General features: G+C 38.5%; 1 protein-coding gene across 10 annotated transcripts in view; it reads left to right on the forward strand.

The window, feature by feature from the left end:
- The window catches only part of ST7 (suppression of tumorigenicity 7), a 221,968-nt gene that overhangs the window by 31,810 nt on the left and 173,194 nt on the right, over positions 1 to 16,964 (forward strand). For 3 of the 10 annotated variants that reach the window (XM_036425151.1, XM_036425167.1, XM_036425140.1), the window contains exon 1: positions 9,804 to 10,220. The exons of the other annotated variants lie outside the window; for them this stretch is intronic. In XM_036425151.1, coding sequence (XP_036281044.1) covers positions 10,199 to 10,220 — 22 coding nt within the window. In that variant the 5' untranslated portion in view covers positions 9,804 to 10,198. Of the gene's footprint in view, positions 1 to 9,803; positions 10,221 to 16,964 lie in introns of those variants that run through there. 10 annotated transcript variants of the gene reach the window in all.

The following is a 16,964-nucleotide window of genomic DNA, read 5'->3' on the forward strand; positions in this document are numbered from 1 at the left end:
CATGGTGGACAAATCTTGCTAGGCAACTCAAACAGTGGAACACAGTGGGTATCTTACCTGTTTACTACATGTACTTAATTTACATTATGTTAAGGTGAGCATCCTAAGAGTTCTTTCCTGGAGTAGGCCTTTCCATCAGAACCTCTTAGGCAGGAAGGGAGAGGGTCAAAGGTTCTTTCTGAGGCTTGTTTCTTAATAAAAATCTTAAAATCAGTATCCCAAAATGCAGCTTCAGGGTGGCAAAACTTTGGTTCAATTCAATTTTGTAATTGTTTCTGGGCACCAAAAACTGGGGCCATATAAGGTGGCAAAGTTAATCAATAAATGTGTGTTCTGACTGTTCCCTCAACTTGCTGTTTCTTGTCTCTTTCCGTCTCCTGAAATAAGGTAAGTGGTAACCCCAAGTGGCCTCTGAGTGTTCAAGTGAAAGGGAGAATCACATCTCTCACTTCAAATAATAACAACTAGAAATGATTAAGCTTACTGGGGAAGGTATATCAAAGGCCAAGAGAGGCCGAAATTTAGGCTTCCTGCACCAGTTAGCCAAGTTGTAAATGCAAAGGAAGAGTTTTTAAGGAAATCAAGTGTTACTCAACTGAACACACAATACTAAGAAAGTGAGACAGTGTATCGCTGACACAGAGACTGTAATAGTGGATAGAAGATCAAACCAGCCACAGCATGCCCTTATGCCAAAGCCTATTCCAGAGCAGGGCTAACTCTCCTCTGTTCTATGAAGGCTGAGAGCGGTGAGTAAGTTGGAAAAGAACAGTTTGAAACTACCATGTTTCCCCGAAAATAAGACAGTGTCTTATATTAATTTTTGCTCCCAAAGATGCGCTAGGTCTTATTTTCAGGGGATGTCTTATTTTTCCATGAAGAAGAATACGGTACACATTTATTGTTAAATGAAAATAAAGGAAATTTATTACCTGTATATGGTATGGTAGTTGTCAACACAAACCAAACAAACTGTGAATCCTACAGTATCAAGAATTTACTCATTTACTCAATGACAATCATGTCATCGTCTTCTGGAACATCATCATAACAATCCAATTCCTGAATTTCCTGGTGAATTTCTTGTGACTCCATTTCTTTCAGAATCAGTGGACCAAATCTCTCATGTTTAGCCTAGGGGGGCCTTATATTTCACTCAGAAGGAAACCTGTAACTAGGTCTTATTTTCGGGGAAACATGGTAGTAGAGAACGTGGCTTATGAGGCTTAAGGAAAGAAACCATCTCCATAACATAAAAGTACAAGGTGAAGCAGCAAGTGCTGATGTAGAAGCTATAGAAGGATATCTGGAAGAACTAGCTAATTACTAAAGGTAGCTAATTAGGAGCACTAATAAAGATGGTCGCACTAAATGATACTTTCAATGCGGATGGAACAGCCTTCTATTGGAAGAAGATGCCGTTTAGGACCCTCGTAGGCGGCTTCAAAGGACAGGCTGGCTCTCTTGTTGGGTTATTTACTTTAAATTGAAGCCAGTGCTCATTTATCGTCCCCAACATCCGAGGGCCCTTAAAAATTATGCTAAATCTATCTGTGGTATATGAATGGAGCAGCAAAGCCTGATGACAGTTCATCTGTTTGGAACATGGTTTACTGAATAGTTTAAGTCCACTGTGAAGACCTCTTGCACAGAGAAGATTCTTTTCAAAATATTGCTGCCTTTTGACAATGCACTTGGTCACCCAAGAGCTTTATGGAGATATACTGTGAGATTTCATGCCTGCTAACATATCTGCATCCATCTGCAGCACATGGATCAAGGATTAATTAAGAGTTGTGTTGTTATTTAAGAAACACACCTAGGTGCCCGTCAGCAGATGATTGGATCAGAAAACTATGGTACATCTACACAATGGAATACTATGCTGCCATAAGAAAGAAGGAATTCTTATCATTTGCAGCCACCTGAATGGAATTGGAGAACATTATTCTGAGTGAAATAAGCCAGTCAATGAAAGAAAAACACCACATGTTCTCACTCATTTATAGATAATAAAGAACATTATAAGCTGATGAACAAAAAGATAGATACAGAGACAGTAAACAACAAACAGACTGTCCAATTACAGCGGGGAGGGTAGGGAGATATGGAGAGATAAGAGATCAACCGAAGGACTTGTATGCATGCATATAAGCATAACCAGTGGATGCAAAACTGGGGAGGGAGGGCATGTATGGGAGAGGAGGGGGGGCAATGGTAAGATATGTACATATATAATACCTTAATAAAAAAAAAAGAAATATATAAGGCTGTAGCTGCCAAAAATAGTGATTCCTCTGATGGATCTGGCCAAAGTAAATTGAAAACCTTTCGAAAAGAATTCATCATTCTAGATGCCATTAAGAACATTTGCGATACACGACAAGAGGTAAAAAATGTTAAGGTTAACAGGAGTTTGGAAGAAGTTGATTATGGATGATTTTGAGGGGCTCAAGGCTTCAGTGGAGGAAGTAACTGCAGGTGTGGTGGAAATAGCAGCAGAACTAGAATTAGAAGTGGAGCCTGAAGATGTGACTGAATTGCAGTAATCCTACAATAAAATTTGAATGTATGAGAACTTGCTTCTTATGGATCAACAAAGGAAGTGGTTTCTTGAGATGGAATGTACTCCTGGTGAAGAGGCTGTGGTGATTGGTGAAGTGACAACAAAGGGTTTTGAATATGACATAAAGTTAGTCGGTAAAGCAGCAGCAGGGCTTGAGAGCACTGGCTTCCGTGTTTAAGGAAGTTCTGCTGGGGGTGGTAAATGCTATCAAACAGATCGCATGCACTAGGGATACTGTTTGTGAAAGGAAGAGTCAGTCCATGAGGCAAACTGCACTGTTGTCTTATTTTAAGAAATTGCCACAACACACCCTTCAACAACCAACATCCTCACCAGCCAGCAGCCATCACTGCAAAAGATTTCAACTTGCTAAAGGCTCAGCTGATGGTTAGCATTTTTAAACAATAAAATGTTTTAAAATTAAGGCATGCACATTGTTTTTTAGACATAATGCTATTGCACACTTAAGAGACTAGAATATAAGCATAACTTGTATATGCACTGGGAAACTAGAAAAATCATGTGACCCTCTTTATTGTGATAGTTGATTTCTGTAATGACAAAATTATACTCTTTCTAAAAGTTTGGACATCAACTCCTTTCAGGTTATGTGAGTTGGTAAACATAAAGTGCCAGGTTGCATTAAGAGAAAGAAGAGGATTATTTCTCCCCTAGTTTTAAACTATTACTATAGGAATTAAATGGGAAAAATAGTGGTTCTTTTCTAAGACTTTCTATGGACGACTTCCAAAGAACAGGCAGAGGCGAGCAGAGCCACAGCTGTTGCTTAATGTCACATGGCAAGAGGCTTTCCCATAGCACTTTGCCCATCTGGGGAGCTGGTTCATTTCATGTCTGATATTGTACTTCGGAAAACACCTGGCCTCCTGCCTATTGCTTCATTATGGAGTATACAGGTAAAGTTAAAATATTTTTCAGCCTGTAGAATTTTTAAAAATGTATCTTAAATTTATATATAAAAATTGATTCCTGAGCATGTATGGATTTGTTGTATATAAATTGTGATAATTTAGGATAAGCACTTAAGGGAATTTCTCATATATAACCCTGCTGTTCCTTCTATTTCAATTTGGGTCATACTCAGACAGACTTAAATTACAACCCATAATTAATCCACATTTCTCCCCTGTGGGCCAGTAGGTTTAGAGTACAAACATCTGAGTTCAGATTATGCCACATAGAGAATAAAATACACACAAAACTACAGAGAGCTTGTGGTTTCTGTCATATGTTTTTGGCACTGTGGTGGTTATTTTGTGCATGTGAGTGGCTCGACCTTATAAGTAGAATTAATGTAATGAAGTGAATTGGAGAATTTCAGTTTTCATTCTAAATTTTCTGAGTTTTAATATGTCCATATTTTTCTGATGGATAACTAGCCTCTTTTAAAAACAGCATAGCCTGTTCTCAATTTCTAGTTTCACTGACTAGTAAATTGGTACAGGTTTAGGAATAAAGTTAAGATTAGACTAACACAGGTGGTGGTTGCTGGGTAAGTAAATGGGGATTCCCTTAGATTGAATGGGGAGAAGGTGGAATTGAAAGGTGAGGTACTGATATGAAGATAAGGACATGAGTCTGCACAAAGATGTGTACAACTAATGCAAAATTTTATTACCTTGAATAGGAGCTTTTGAGTAATGGTTTAATGGTTTTCTGACATACTCCTTTTCAACTAAAGAACCAAAGCTTTTGGAAGACTTTTTACCAGAGCAGAGACCCAGATATAATGACAAAATCTTGGTGGATGGATCTTTGGCAAGGCAGCTAATTATGGTGTGCAAATAAAATTTTTGTGAAATCAATTATTTATTTGGGAGGGAGGTGGAGAGGGGAGAGCATAATCTATATTAATAAAAGAGAAACATGCAAATTAACCATCATTTTGCTATGCCAAGCCACACCCACCAGTCAATCAGGAGTGGATATGCAAATTAACCCAGACAAGATGGCAGCCAGCCATGGAGCTGGAGCAAGCAGGAAATTTGGGTTGCCGCAGCAATAGAGGAAGCCAAGCTACAAATTTTCAATTATAGAAGATAAATAAATCCTAGATACTTGCTTACAGCTGGCCCTGGCCTCTGCAAAAAAAAAAAAAGAAAGAAAGAAAGAAAAAGAAAAGAAAAAGAAAAAAGAAACAAAGGAGGGGCTGGGACCTTGGGTCGCCAGGGGTGATCAGGTCAGAATAGGACGGTAGGGGCCATTGGGGGTAAGCAGACCAGTAGGGAGGCCAGTTGGGGGTGAGCAGGCTGTCAGTGGGGGTGATCCGGACAGTGAGGGGGCGGTTTGGAGTGAGCAGGACAGCATGGAGGGCAGTTGGGGGTGATCAGGCTGGTTTGGGGGGAAGTTGGGGACCAGCAGGCCGGCAGGCAGAGTGGTTAGAGGCAATCAGGCAGTCAGGCAGGTGAGTTGCTGGAACCAGCAGTCCTGGATTGTGAGAGGGATGTCCAACTGCCAGTTTAGGATATCCTTCAAGGGGTCCCAGATTGGAGAGGGTGCAGGCTGGGCTGAGGAACACCTCCCCACCCCCCGTATACAAATTTCATGAACCGGACCTCTAGACATAATTGATAATCCAAGGGTCACTTTGGTTTTGGAATGTATTGTGAGTTTTTGGAGTGTCATAGGTGACACCAGACCAGTTTTATTCGTCCTTCATTACATTTTCCTTAGGCAACATTAACATTTGTCTTCGTTCTTTGAGCTCATGTCAGCTAACCAGAGGAAGGAATTCGAGCAAATTAAATTTTTGGAATTTATTTTGTCAAGTATGGGTCCTAAGTGATAAGGATTCCAAACCTCTAAAGTGGAAACCTCAGGCCTCCAGAGATTATAGAAACCTTAATAGGAGTCGGAAGTTTATAGTTTGTATCCAGTTCTGTTGGCAGGTGAAATATCTCATGTTTTTAACCTAGTTATAGTTATCTAAGTGGTAAGTAGGCCAGGCTGGTGTTGGCTGGTGGTTAAGCCTTGACCTATGAACCAGGAGTTCATGGTTTCGATTCCCAGTCAGGGCACATGTCCTGGTTGCTGGCTTGATCCCCAGTGGGGGACTTGCAGTGGGAGGGGGCAGCCATTCAGATTCTCTCTCATTATTAATGTTTCTATCTCTCCCTCTCCCTTTCTCTCTGAAATCAATAAAAATATATTTATGCCGAAACCAGTTTGGCTCAGTGGAGAGAGCATTGGCCTGCAGACTGAAAGGTCCCAGGTTCGATTCCGGTCAAGGGCATGTACCTTGGTTGCAGGCACATCCCAGTGGGGAGTGTGCAGAATCAGCTGATTAATGTTTCTCTCTCATCAATGTTTCTAACTCTCTATCTTTTTTCCTTCCTCTCTGTAAAAAATCAATAAAATATATATTTTTAAAAAGGTAAGTAGATTTCTTGAAAAATATTTCAGCCTTTTACTTCTATTAGAAGTCTGTGCCAACCCCAGCTGGCATGGCTCAATGGTTGAGCATTGACCTATGAACCAGGAAGTCACAGTTTGATTCTCAGTCAGGGTATATGCTGGGGGTACAGGCTCAATCTCTAGTTTGGGGCCTGTAGGAGGAAGCTGGTCACTGATTCTCTCTCATCATTGATGTTTTTCTCTCTCTCTCTCCCTCTTCTTTCCTCTCTGAAATCAGTTAAACACACACACACACACACACACACACTCACAGGCAGTCCTCGGATTACGTCAGAGATCCATTTCTACGGTGGAACATAACGTGATTTTTGCCATAAGTTGGAACCCACCTACATAAGCACCTATGTCACTCACATGGAGCACATACACAGCAGTAATGAAGTGAATCAGTAAAAAAAATTATAAGAAAGGTAACAATTCCTGATGACATAACCACAAAACAACATAAGTCAAGTCTGACATAACCCGAGGATGGCATGTATATATAAAAGAAGTCTGTGCCAAGAAATAAATACAGGCACTCAGAAAAATGCATTTATATATATGCAGATATAAACCTCCACATGTGAATTGAGCAAAGGAGCTATAACAATGAGTCAGTGAAGCAATTCTATATAATAAAAGCTTATATGCTAAGTGCCTGGTCGTCCAGTCAGCCATTCAACCAATCAAAGAGTAATAAGTTAATGATATGCTAAGGCCGCTCAACCACTCGCTATGATGTGCTCTGACCATCAAGGGACAGACAGTTGACCAGTTGACCAGTCACTATGACATGCAATGACCACTGGGAGAAGACACTCCAATCAGTAGGTGAGCATGCTGCTGGGGTCTGGCACATTGGGACTGAACGAGATGGGCCGGACATGTCCTGGAGCCTTCCTGCAGTCCCTCCCTGGCTGGCCAAACTTCCACATCCCTTCCTTGCCTGATCGTGCACTGGTGGGGCCTCTTAACCTGGCCTGCACCCTCTCACAATCCAGGACTCCTTGGGGGATATTGGGGAGCTGGCTTTGGCCCTATCCTGCAGACCAGGCTGAGGGACCCCACTGGTAATGCCTTCGTGCACCAGGCCTCTAGTCCTATATAATAAAAGGCTAATATACAAATAGACTGAACAGTGGAATGACCAGTTGCTATGATGTGTACTGACCACCGGGGGGCAGACGCTCAACGCAGGAGCTACCCCCTGGTGGTCAGTGCACTCCCACACGGGGAGTGTTGCTCAGCCAGAGCTGGGTTTATGGCTGATGAGTGCTGCAGCAGTGGCAGGAGCCTCTCCCACCTCCACAGCAGTGCTAAGGACCCCTCGGGGGATGTCCGACTGCTGGCTTAGGCCTGCTCCCCATCCCCCACAGGGAATGAGCAGGTGGACATCCCCTCAGGGGTCCTGGACTCGAGAGGGTGTAGGTCAGGCTGAGGGTCACCCCTTACCTCTAGAGCATGAATGTCATATACCAGGCCTCTAGTTATTGTATATAGACTGTGACTTCTGGTGGAAAATCTCTCTTACCCACAGACAGTTTTCTCATTCTACTTTTCTTCTTGCCTTTCTGATGGCCACATCCATGTGTGACTTATTCATGTGTAACATCTGATATGCAATTAAAATAGATCTTATGTAAAGTAATATTCTAGTTTCAATCTTTTGTAAGTATATTTGCTATTTCCCACTTCTTACAGGTATATCTTAACACCATTATTGATATTCTTCCCTGGCTGTTGACCTGACTATTTTGGGAGGGATGCATTTTTCTTAGTTCTTGCAATTTTTGGCATAGTCTTTTCTGACATTTTTAGTTTTCTCTGGTGAGCTTTCTCTTTTAAGGATTTTTTCTCCACATTTTGAATTGATTTCTATTTTCCTTTCATTTTAGTTGAATTCTTAAAATATAATTTTGGTAATTATTTATTCATTTCTCAAGAGGCATTACAAGCATATGCTTTGGAACCAGACTGCCTACATTTGTATTTTACCTTATCATTTACTGCCTGAGGGTCCTTGGAAAATTATTTCATCATGTGTCAAGTGTGGGTAATAATGATACCTACCTCTAGGGCTATTATGAAGACTAAATAATTTAATACATATTAAGTTATCAGAATAATATTTGACACATAGTAAACATTCAGTAAATATGAGTTATTGTTTTTTTCTACAACTAAATAAATTTTTATCTTCTATATATCATCATTGCACTTATTTATTTTCAATAAGATAAAGATCAAATTACCTTGAATAAATTATGCTATTTCCACACAATGGAATATTATACAACCATTAAAAAGATGAGACATATCTACATATCCAACCAGAAAAGCTAATAATGATATTTTAGATGGTAATTTTTAGTTCCACATTTATATCAAAATTTAATTTGCAAAAGCTGTATTATATAAAGATGTCTTTCTGTAAACATAAGAAAATATCGGAAAAAGAATATAACTTTGGATGAATGGATGAAGAAGAAATGAACTGTTGAAGTTCCTACTTTATATGATTTTAAAAGTGTGGAATTACGGGAAATACATAAACACACATACACTTTGTACATTTCAATATTTTTGAAACAGTAAAATAAAATTTACTTCTGTATTTGTGTTGGATAGACATGCTAATGAAAGTCTGTACACTTACAGCTTTTAAAAACAGATTTCTAAAAGTAAAGGTAGGAACACTTTTACAATATTTGTCAAGTGAGTCAAGAGACAAAATATTAATACCTTCAATTGTTTCTTTGCATGGATAGGTTAAAAAGAAATATGCTTGTTGGTCATAAGTGTCCACTTGCACACAGGTGTACACAGGTGTGTGTACACCTTTAAATTACTGAGTTACTTGGAAACTGACAGTAATTCTCATTAGACAAAATGAAGAAAAATAAGGCAAAAAGAATAGGATAGGTAGGAGAAATACATGTACATAAATATATTCCCAAGCAGTGTTTTTTACATTTGAATAATAGTTGCAAAATAGTTAATGAGAAAGTAATCACTAACATGAGTACTCACTGTGTATCAAGCAATGTTCTAAGCAGTTATATTATTATTTACTGTTACATTTGGGTGTATTTATAAGTCCAGAATGTTTATGCAATAGTATATATATTTTCACATTTTTTTGTGATTGAGTATACAACCTTTGATCTATCAGTCTACGATCTTCCTAGAAAAATTCCGAGTTCTGTAGTTATTTTTAAAGGTAGATATTTATTTTTTTCATTTCTGATTTTTTTTTAACTTACAAATCCAGTTTTCTGAATAGATACAGGGATGTTCAGATTATCTGTTTCTTCTTTTTAAAAAAAAATATTTTATTGATTTCAGAGAGGAAGGGAGATATAAAAAAAACACCAATGATGAGAGAGAATCATTGATTGACTGACTGCCTACTGGGGATTGAGCCCGTAACCCGGGCATGTGCCCTTGACTGGAATCAAACCCAGACCTTTCAATCCACAGGCTGACGCTCTATCCACTAAGCCAAACCGGCTAGGGCATCATTTCTGATTCTTATTTCCCTTGAAAAGTTCTGCTTGCTGCATAAAACCAAGAACCCCAGTCTTCATGATATTTTTGTGGTTAGTTGCTATAAAGCCAGCATTTAAATTTCTCTGGTTCTCTTAGTATCTGGCATCAGGATGAGAATCTTGTCAGGAGGGAAATAGAATTGTGCATTTTGTGACAAAGGAATTCCCCTTTCAATCGCCTGTTCCCCTGAAGGCACTGGAGCTCTGGCTCGGCAGCGCAGTTGGTCTGTGCAGTGTCTGTGACGTCATCAGTGTATGCATAAGCCCTGCTATTGTCTTACTGCTACGGCAGAGCTGGGGATTGCAGGATCCTCTGTGGCTGCTCTCCCAGCCCTGCCTCTGCTGCTACCTAGTCCTGCCTCACCGCATCCCAGAAGAGCCACATTGGCCTGCCTTTCCCTGTTGGATTTCCAAAAGGAGCTCTTCGGTTTTGATTTTGGTGCTGTAGGAAACCTTGCTTTGCAGTCACACGGGAGAACACTGAAGCTTGTAAGAGGAGAATCTGGCAGCTGGACACAGCTTGGACTGCATTGTCTGTCTTCATGACCCCTGCTGTGTAGTCTCATCTCTTCACTCTCACACATACACTCTCCTCGGTTTTTCTTCCTTCCTTCCCCCACCCCTTTTCTTCTAATTTTTTTTTTTAAAGCAGCCTCTGGAGCCAGCCATGTTTGGCACTGAATCTTCATGTAAGTAAATGGATCCCACTTACTTGCTGTTTAGAAATCTGCTTGCTGTCATGGTTTCATTGGCTTGGAGTGTATATCACTTTGCCTTAAGTCATTAGCAGTCTTTGTATTTTTGCTCTAATTACAAAGGAATTGGTCTCAGGGAAGGAACTGCCCCTTATCTGGGTTATTCATTCTGAAGCCGGGGATGTCAATGTGGTCAAAAGCAGGCCTTCAGGAGGGAGGGAGGACTGCAGGATCCAGGCAGCCTCCTTACAATGTGTTAATTGATAGGATTTAGTCTGTCAATGATCTATTGTTGTGGATTCTGTAATGGTCCTTAAACCTTAATAGAGACAGTGAGAGGATCAGTGATGAAAGTGCTTATTAGGAAAGACAGAAGGGCTTACTCTTTTTTTTTTTTTAATGTAAAAGGATAAAAATGTATCATAATTTTTTTCTCCATATTTTAAAAAAGAATTATTGGCCTATTAAAATATTTTAAAATAGTTTATTGATTTTTAGAGAGAGAGGAAGGGAGAGGGAGAGAAACATCAACGATGTGAGAGAATCATTGATCGGCTGCCTTTTCCATGCCTCCTACTGCAACCCTGGTGTGTGACCTCCTGGTTCACAGGTCGATGCACAACCCCTAAACCACACCAGCTGGGTGAAATATGCTTTGTCTTTGAAGAAGAATTTTTAAATTTGCACAGTGGCTTCATGTCTGTTTTAAAACAGATGCAATGAAATTGCTTTGGTGCAGAAGCAGGCCTTGCACAATGGGCTGGGCTGGACAGCACTTGTATTCAGCTAAAATTGGTTATTTATAAAAGAGTCACCAGTCTAAATAATTTAGGATTATTTAATGCTGGTTGTAGAATGATAGAACTTGTCAGTGCAGTTGTACAGGCTCTGCAGAATATTTGGTTATATCAATAAGCACAGGTGACAGTTAAGAATTCTAAAGAGACTCAACCTGTTGGCTTATAACATGAAATATTGGCAAAACACTTATCTTTGAGAGGAGTAGGGGGTTAGGGCAGAAATTTAAGAAATGAATTTCTCATGAATTTATAATTTGACTTTTCTGATCTCAGGTGAGCAGATTTGTGATTTTATAAAATACTAGTATTCCAAGAGAGCTAATAACCATCCGTTTTTGACTGGCTTTTTTAAAGGGTTGATTATTTTTGCTGTTTCACATGATAGCTTCCCATTTCTGAAATTACCATATTGCCTAACTTAAGGTCCACATACATTAACATTGAGATGCAGTATCTCATTCAGCATGTGCCAATATTATTTTATAATCATTGAAAAGTAGTTTTTTAATTCACTTAATAGTACAGTTAGAATTATTGTTCTGGGGACTAAAAAAATATAATACTTTTTCTCCCACCTTCTAAGTTCTTTTAGCGGGGCTAATGAATTAACAGCCAGATTAATAGGAGGAAATAAAATTTTAATGCCTGCTCATGAGCAATTCATATAAGCATGAAAATTCCAGACAGTGAGTTAAAATTGGGTGTATATGACATTTTGGATAAAGGAGGAAAAAATTTGGGGCATGGGAACTTAGATTTCAAAAGTGAGAATGGGTGATTTACAGGTAATTGAGGAAGATCAGAACACAGATGGCAGGTAATTTTTTTGCTAGGCAACCCAGAAACCATGAGACAGGGGTAATCTAGTAAACAGGCCCCATTTGATGTACTCCCATCCACTATGCTCAATTCAAATGAGGCTGCTAAGGAGAATATCCTAAGATTTCCTTCCTGGAGTAGGTCTTTCCCTCTGAATCCCTTAGGCAGGAAAGGGGGGAGGGTCAGATGTTCTTTTGTTCCTTAATAACCAGCTTAAAAATCAGTATGCCAAAAGGCTAAACTGTTGGTCCCCTTCATTGTCATCCCAGGAATAGAAACAGACTATTCAAAGGCAAAGACCTTCCAGTTTCATTTCAGTCATGGGAATTTGTTTATGTTGGAATCTAGGTATGGATGAAATACCGAACTACTAAAGGAAAATTTGTCTTATTTTTTGTGTGTCTGAAATTGTGTGAGGGTCTTGGGGTCCTGATCTGGCCAGGTTTACCCAGCAGACATAGCCTTTCTTGATTAACAAACCTGATCTTTTGATAATATCACAATTTGCTATGAGGAAAACTGGTTGCTTTTGGTCTCCATAGCTACCACATTACTAAAAGGCAGAATATTGTTCAGAAGACAGAATGCTGTCATGCAAGTTTTTGGCTTCTTTAAGAGTTCTAATTAGTTCAGAAAGGATCTTCCAAACCATCTGAGATATTTTTACTAAATTTTTAGAATAAATACTTGTTAACTATATTCCCTGCTGTGCTAGATCTTGGAAAGGTCATTTTTTTTCCCCTAACAGTCTGATTAATGATTCTTACCCTTGATTTTGGTTGCAGTACTGTACTTGTATTAGATGATTAACTTTTTAAGTTGAGGTATGTTTTACATAAAATAAAATGCGTAAGTCAAAGTGTGCAGCTCTGAATTTTCACCTATTTTCACACTCATGGTCCCCACCACTGCCTAGATAAAGCTTCAGAACATTTCTGTCACTCCAGAAAGTTCACTTGTGTCAACTCTTCCCAGTCAACATTACTTACCAGCAGCAGGTATTCACTATTCTCACGTCTGTTGTCATAGACTCATGTGTAACTGGCTCTTTTAAATTTTCTTTCTGCTCTTTGCCTATAATAGAAGGAAATGTCAATGTCTTCCATTTTCAAATACTGGATAGTAAGTTGACTTTATATTTCAGACCTTGGAGGTCAGAAATTTGCAGTAGCTTGGGTATCACGTTTTAAAATGTTCTATCTCACTGAAACAGTACTGCTTGATTTAAATGCCAAAAAGTCCCTCTACCCAATCATCCCTGCCACATAAGGATCCTTAAAAATGACCAAAAATTTTCCCTGGAAGAACAGACTCTTGTTCTTCAAAATGAAAGACTTACATATTGTAGTTATGGCAACAGAATTAATAAATGCTCTCTCTGCCCAGCTGGAGTGGCTCAGTTTGTTGAGTGTCATCCTGTGCACCAAAAGGTTGCCAGTTCAATTCCCAGTCAGGGCATATATCTGGGTTGTGGGTTTGATTCCTGGGCATGTACGGAAAGCAACCAATAAATAGTTCCCTCTCACATTGATGTTTCTCTCTTGGGTGATGATTAAAGTTAATAATAAAAATAAAAAAGTCCTGTCTGACATAATTTAAAAATTTTATTTATTGATTGATTTTTAGAGAAAGAGAATAAAGGGAGAGAGGGAAAGAGCGAAACATTGATGGGAAAGCATAACATCCGTCAGCTGCCTCCTGCACGCCCCCTAATGGGAATTGAGTTTGAAACCCAGGCTTGTGCCCCAATTGGGAATCGAACCAGCAATCTTCTGGTGCATGGGACTATATCCAATCAACTGAGCCACAATGGTCAGGGCTGTCTGACATAGTTTTAGTGGATATTTTTTGATACAACTTTAGTGATACAGTGCTAGTCTCATTTTTTCCTGACAATGGATCTGAATCTCCCATAGTTGTGTAGTTTGTCCACAATCTATTTTGGCCCACTTTGAAATGGAAGTGTTCTGTGTTATGTGTAGATTAATCATTACAAAGCAGGAAGTGTGGCTTTTGTAATTCTCTTACCATCTTGATGTATTTCACAGAGTTTTTCCTTTACTGAAATTCCCCATGTCTAAAAATGGGAGTAGTATGTTTGCTCTTCATCTGATTTGAGGAAATGAAATTTTAGTTTCTGTGGTGAGGATAATTTACATTTAAGAAAAAAGTACTATTAGTAAAGTTTTGTTGAGGAGTCATTAAAATGCATATTTCAGATACTTAAATTGATTTAATGATATCTTATAAGTAATAAATTAAATTCCACAAAAATTAAAATATTAATTTCTTAAAATTTTATAAACAGAAAAATTTGATCTTTCATGGAGAATTAAGATGAACTGATTTTGTATTGCTGCCATCCTTCCTATTAAAGCCAGTTATTCTCCAAAGAGTAAATCAAGTATAATGATCAGTTATTCAATTAGTATTTATCCAGCTCAGTTCTCCTCTTTCCTCCCCTCCCATGTTTATTTTTTAGGGCTCAAGGGTGCCATTTAAGATGCACTGTGGTGGGAATTGTGTCCTGGTCTGACACAGTAATGTGTCTTCTAAAGCACCTGCTTTATTAGTTCAGCGAAGAGAGCAACACCTTATCTTCTGAGAAAGGTGCTGCCCCTGAGGAAAATAGTGTCGTTTAATCCCTCCCCCGAGTATTAGTTAGAGAAGTAATACACTTTGAAATATATCTAATGCATCTGTAAAAGGGGAAAAAAATGACCAAAGTACTAGCAAAGTGGTCATTTTAGTGAGCTTAGTGGTGATGGGGACACATGTGTTAGGTTGTCAGTTCTGTTTAGCTCTGGTGTGGCTGGCCCACAAGCCTTCTCTGCCATTTTCTGGATGTACACATCACGTTGGGTAGGGAGCCAGATGCTGAAAGGATTTCGGGTACATGCAGTGTCCCCCTGTAATTTGTCTTTGATGGGCACCAAAAGGTCTGCTGTTGCCTTTCATTTTATTATTGATGAGTGCATTAAGTTGAAAACAGCTTTTCATTTTTAATACTGAGTGTGGTATCATCTTTCCAGGAACAACATAATTATCTCAAATTTTGACCCATTGTATGAGAGATAGTCAAATGAATATATTCCAGTAATATTAGATCACCAAGAAACTGAGTAACTGATCAGGCATCTTTCCTATGGAGAAGCAGATGATTCACTCTCCCTTTCAGGGTCATTCTTGACAACCCATAATAAGGCTAAACTTGGTTCTGTTGTGTTCGTCGTAAATCATTTGAGGTGTTCATTGTAACTACAGTCATTCAAAAATGGCTGTTCACAACTGGACAACTTCTCAATATCAGTTCTGCTTTTTATTAAATAATTGTATCAGTGACTGCTGTTTTTGCTTAGTATGCTTGACATATAATATTGTATTTTGTGAGCTTAGTGGTGATGGAGACACGTGTTAGATTGTGTTAGTTTTATGTGAAACTAGGTAATTTAGGAAGAGCAGTGTTTTTCTACAACTTTAATCTGGCTGTTAGTATTTAACTGTATTAGAAATTAAACATGTTTATGTTACTTAAAGAAAATATACAAATATAAGTACTAGAGGCCTGGTGCAGAAAATTCGTGTACTCTGGGGTCCCTCATCCCGGTTTGCACTCCGGGAGCCCTCCGGGGATGCCTGACTGACGGCTCCCCTAGGGATTGGGCCTAAGCCAGCAGTTGGACATCCTTAGCACTGCCATTGCTGCACTCGCCAGCCATGTGCCCAGCTTCTGTGGGAGTGCACTGAGCACCAGGGGGCAGCTCTTACGTTGAGCATCTGCCCCCTGGTGGTCAGTGCATGTCACAGCAACTAGTTCTGCTGTTCAGTCTATTTTGTATATTAGCCTTTTATTATATAGGTTACATATAAAAGTCACAAAAAATTTACCTCTAAATATGCACTCAGAGAACTGAATGTAAAAAAAAAAAATACATGACTTTAGATGAATAGAATACCTCAGATTGCTAAAGTCACAAACATGGAAAAATAATTATAGGTTGTAGAGATTTATGATGGGATATGCCATTCAGAAGCCTGAGAAGCTAAAGTGCATAAAATATTTTTGATTTGTATTACCTATTCTTTTATTCTGTCAGTATAAGTTCTTATGTGAAATTTCCTTTTGGTTTCCTTGCCTATTAATAGTTGATATCATAATTTTAGTATCAAGAGAATATTTTTTAACTAAATAAGAGGAAATTTAATTTTCTGCTGGATATTTATATACTTATTCTGTTAGTCTAGAAATAGAATAATAATACCTAGTGGGTAATTTTACATTTTCAAATTACTTATTTCACTTGAGCATTAGTTTTCCTAATTGTTAATCAGTAGTTTGTTCAGCAGAAATTACACATGACTTTTCAGTAATGTGTTGTTTTCATTGTCACAATGGAGCAGATTCATATCCTGCATAAACTATGGGGAGTCTATGGGAAAAAATTACCATATATGGAAACTTTCCCCAAAGAATCCCCATGGAGTTACACAGGATGTGAATAGGATTCATTGTTATGGATTCTGAGTCAGAAAAGTCATTGATAATGTGTATTTTTAACATTAATAATAGTCACTGCATTAAATTATGTCCAAATATTATTAAACTTTTAATACTAGATCATATGGAATAGAAGAGTATGAAATGTATCTTATTTTTTAAATTATTTTTCAAAGAGCATTGATTCCTTTTTTTCAACAAGTATAAAACATTCATTAATAAACTTATTAATATATTTTTAATTAGAAAACATGCATGCTTTGAATTATTTACAAGTCCTGTAATGTAGTTACATTTGCTGTGCTAGAGTAATAAATTGTAATATTTTCTTCATAGAAATTTACTTTTATTAAGAATGGATTCAGGTAATTATGAACTGAAAGACAAAGATACAGTTTAATACATGTAGAAATGATAGCAACCACCTGCTAGATGCTGTGACTAATTGCAGAACTAGGGGGCTCAGTTCCTTGAATTCAAATTATGGCTCTACCACATTCTACCAGGGTTTGGCCATCTACCACTTAAGATCTTTGGGCCCAAATTGTTGCTTATCCAATGAACTCTTGGTGTTAGGGATATCTGCCTTTTTGGGTCAACACATTTGCAGAAGGAGGGAGC

This window comes from Pipistrellus kuhlii, unplaced genomic scaffold, assembly GCF_014108245.1.
Source record: "Pipistrellus kuhlii isolate mPipKuh1 unplaced genomic scaffold, mPipKuh1.p scaffold_m20_p_10, whole genome shotgun sequence".
In the NCBI taxonomy this organism is placed as follows: Eukaryota; Metazoa; Chordata; class Mammalia; order Chiroptera; family Vespertilionidae; genus Pipistrellus; species Pipistrellus kuhlii.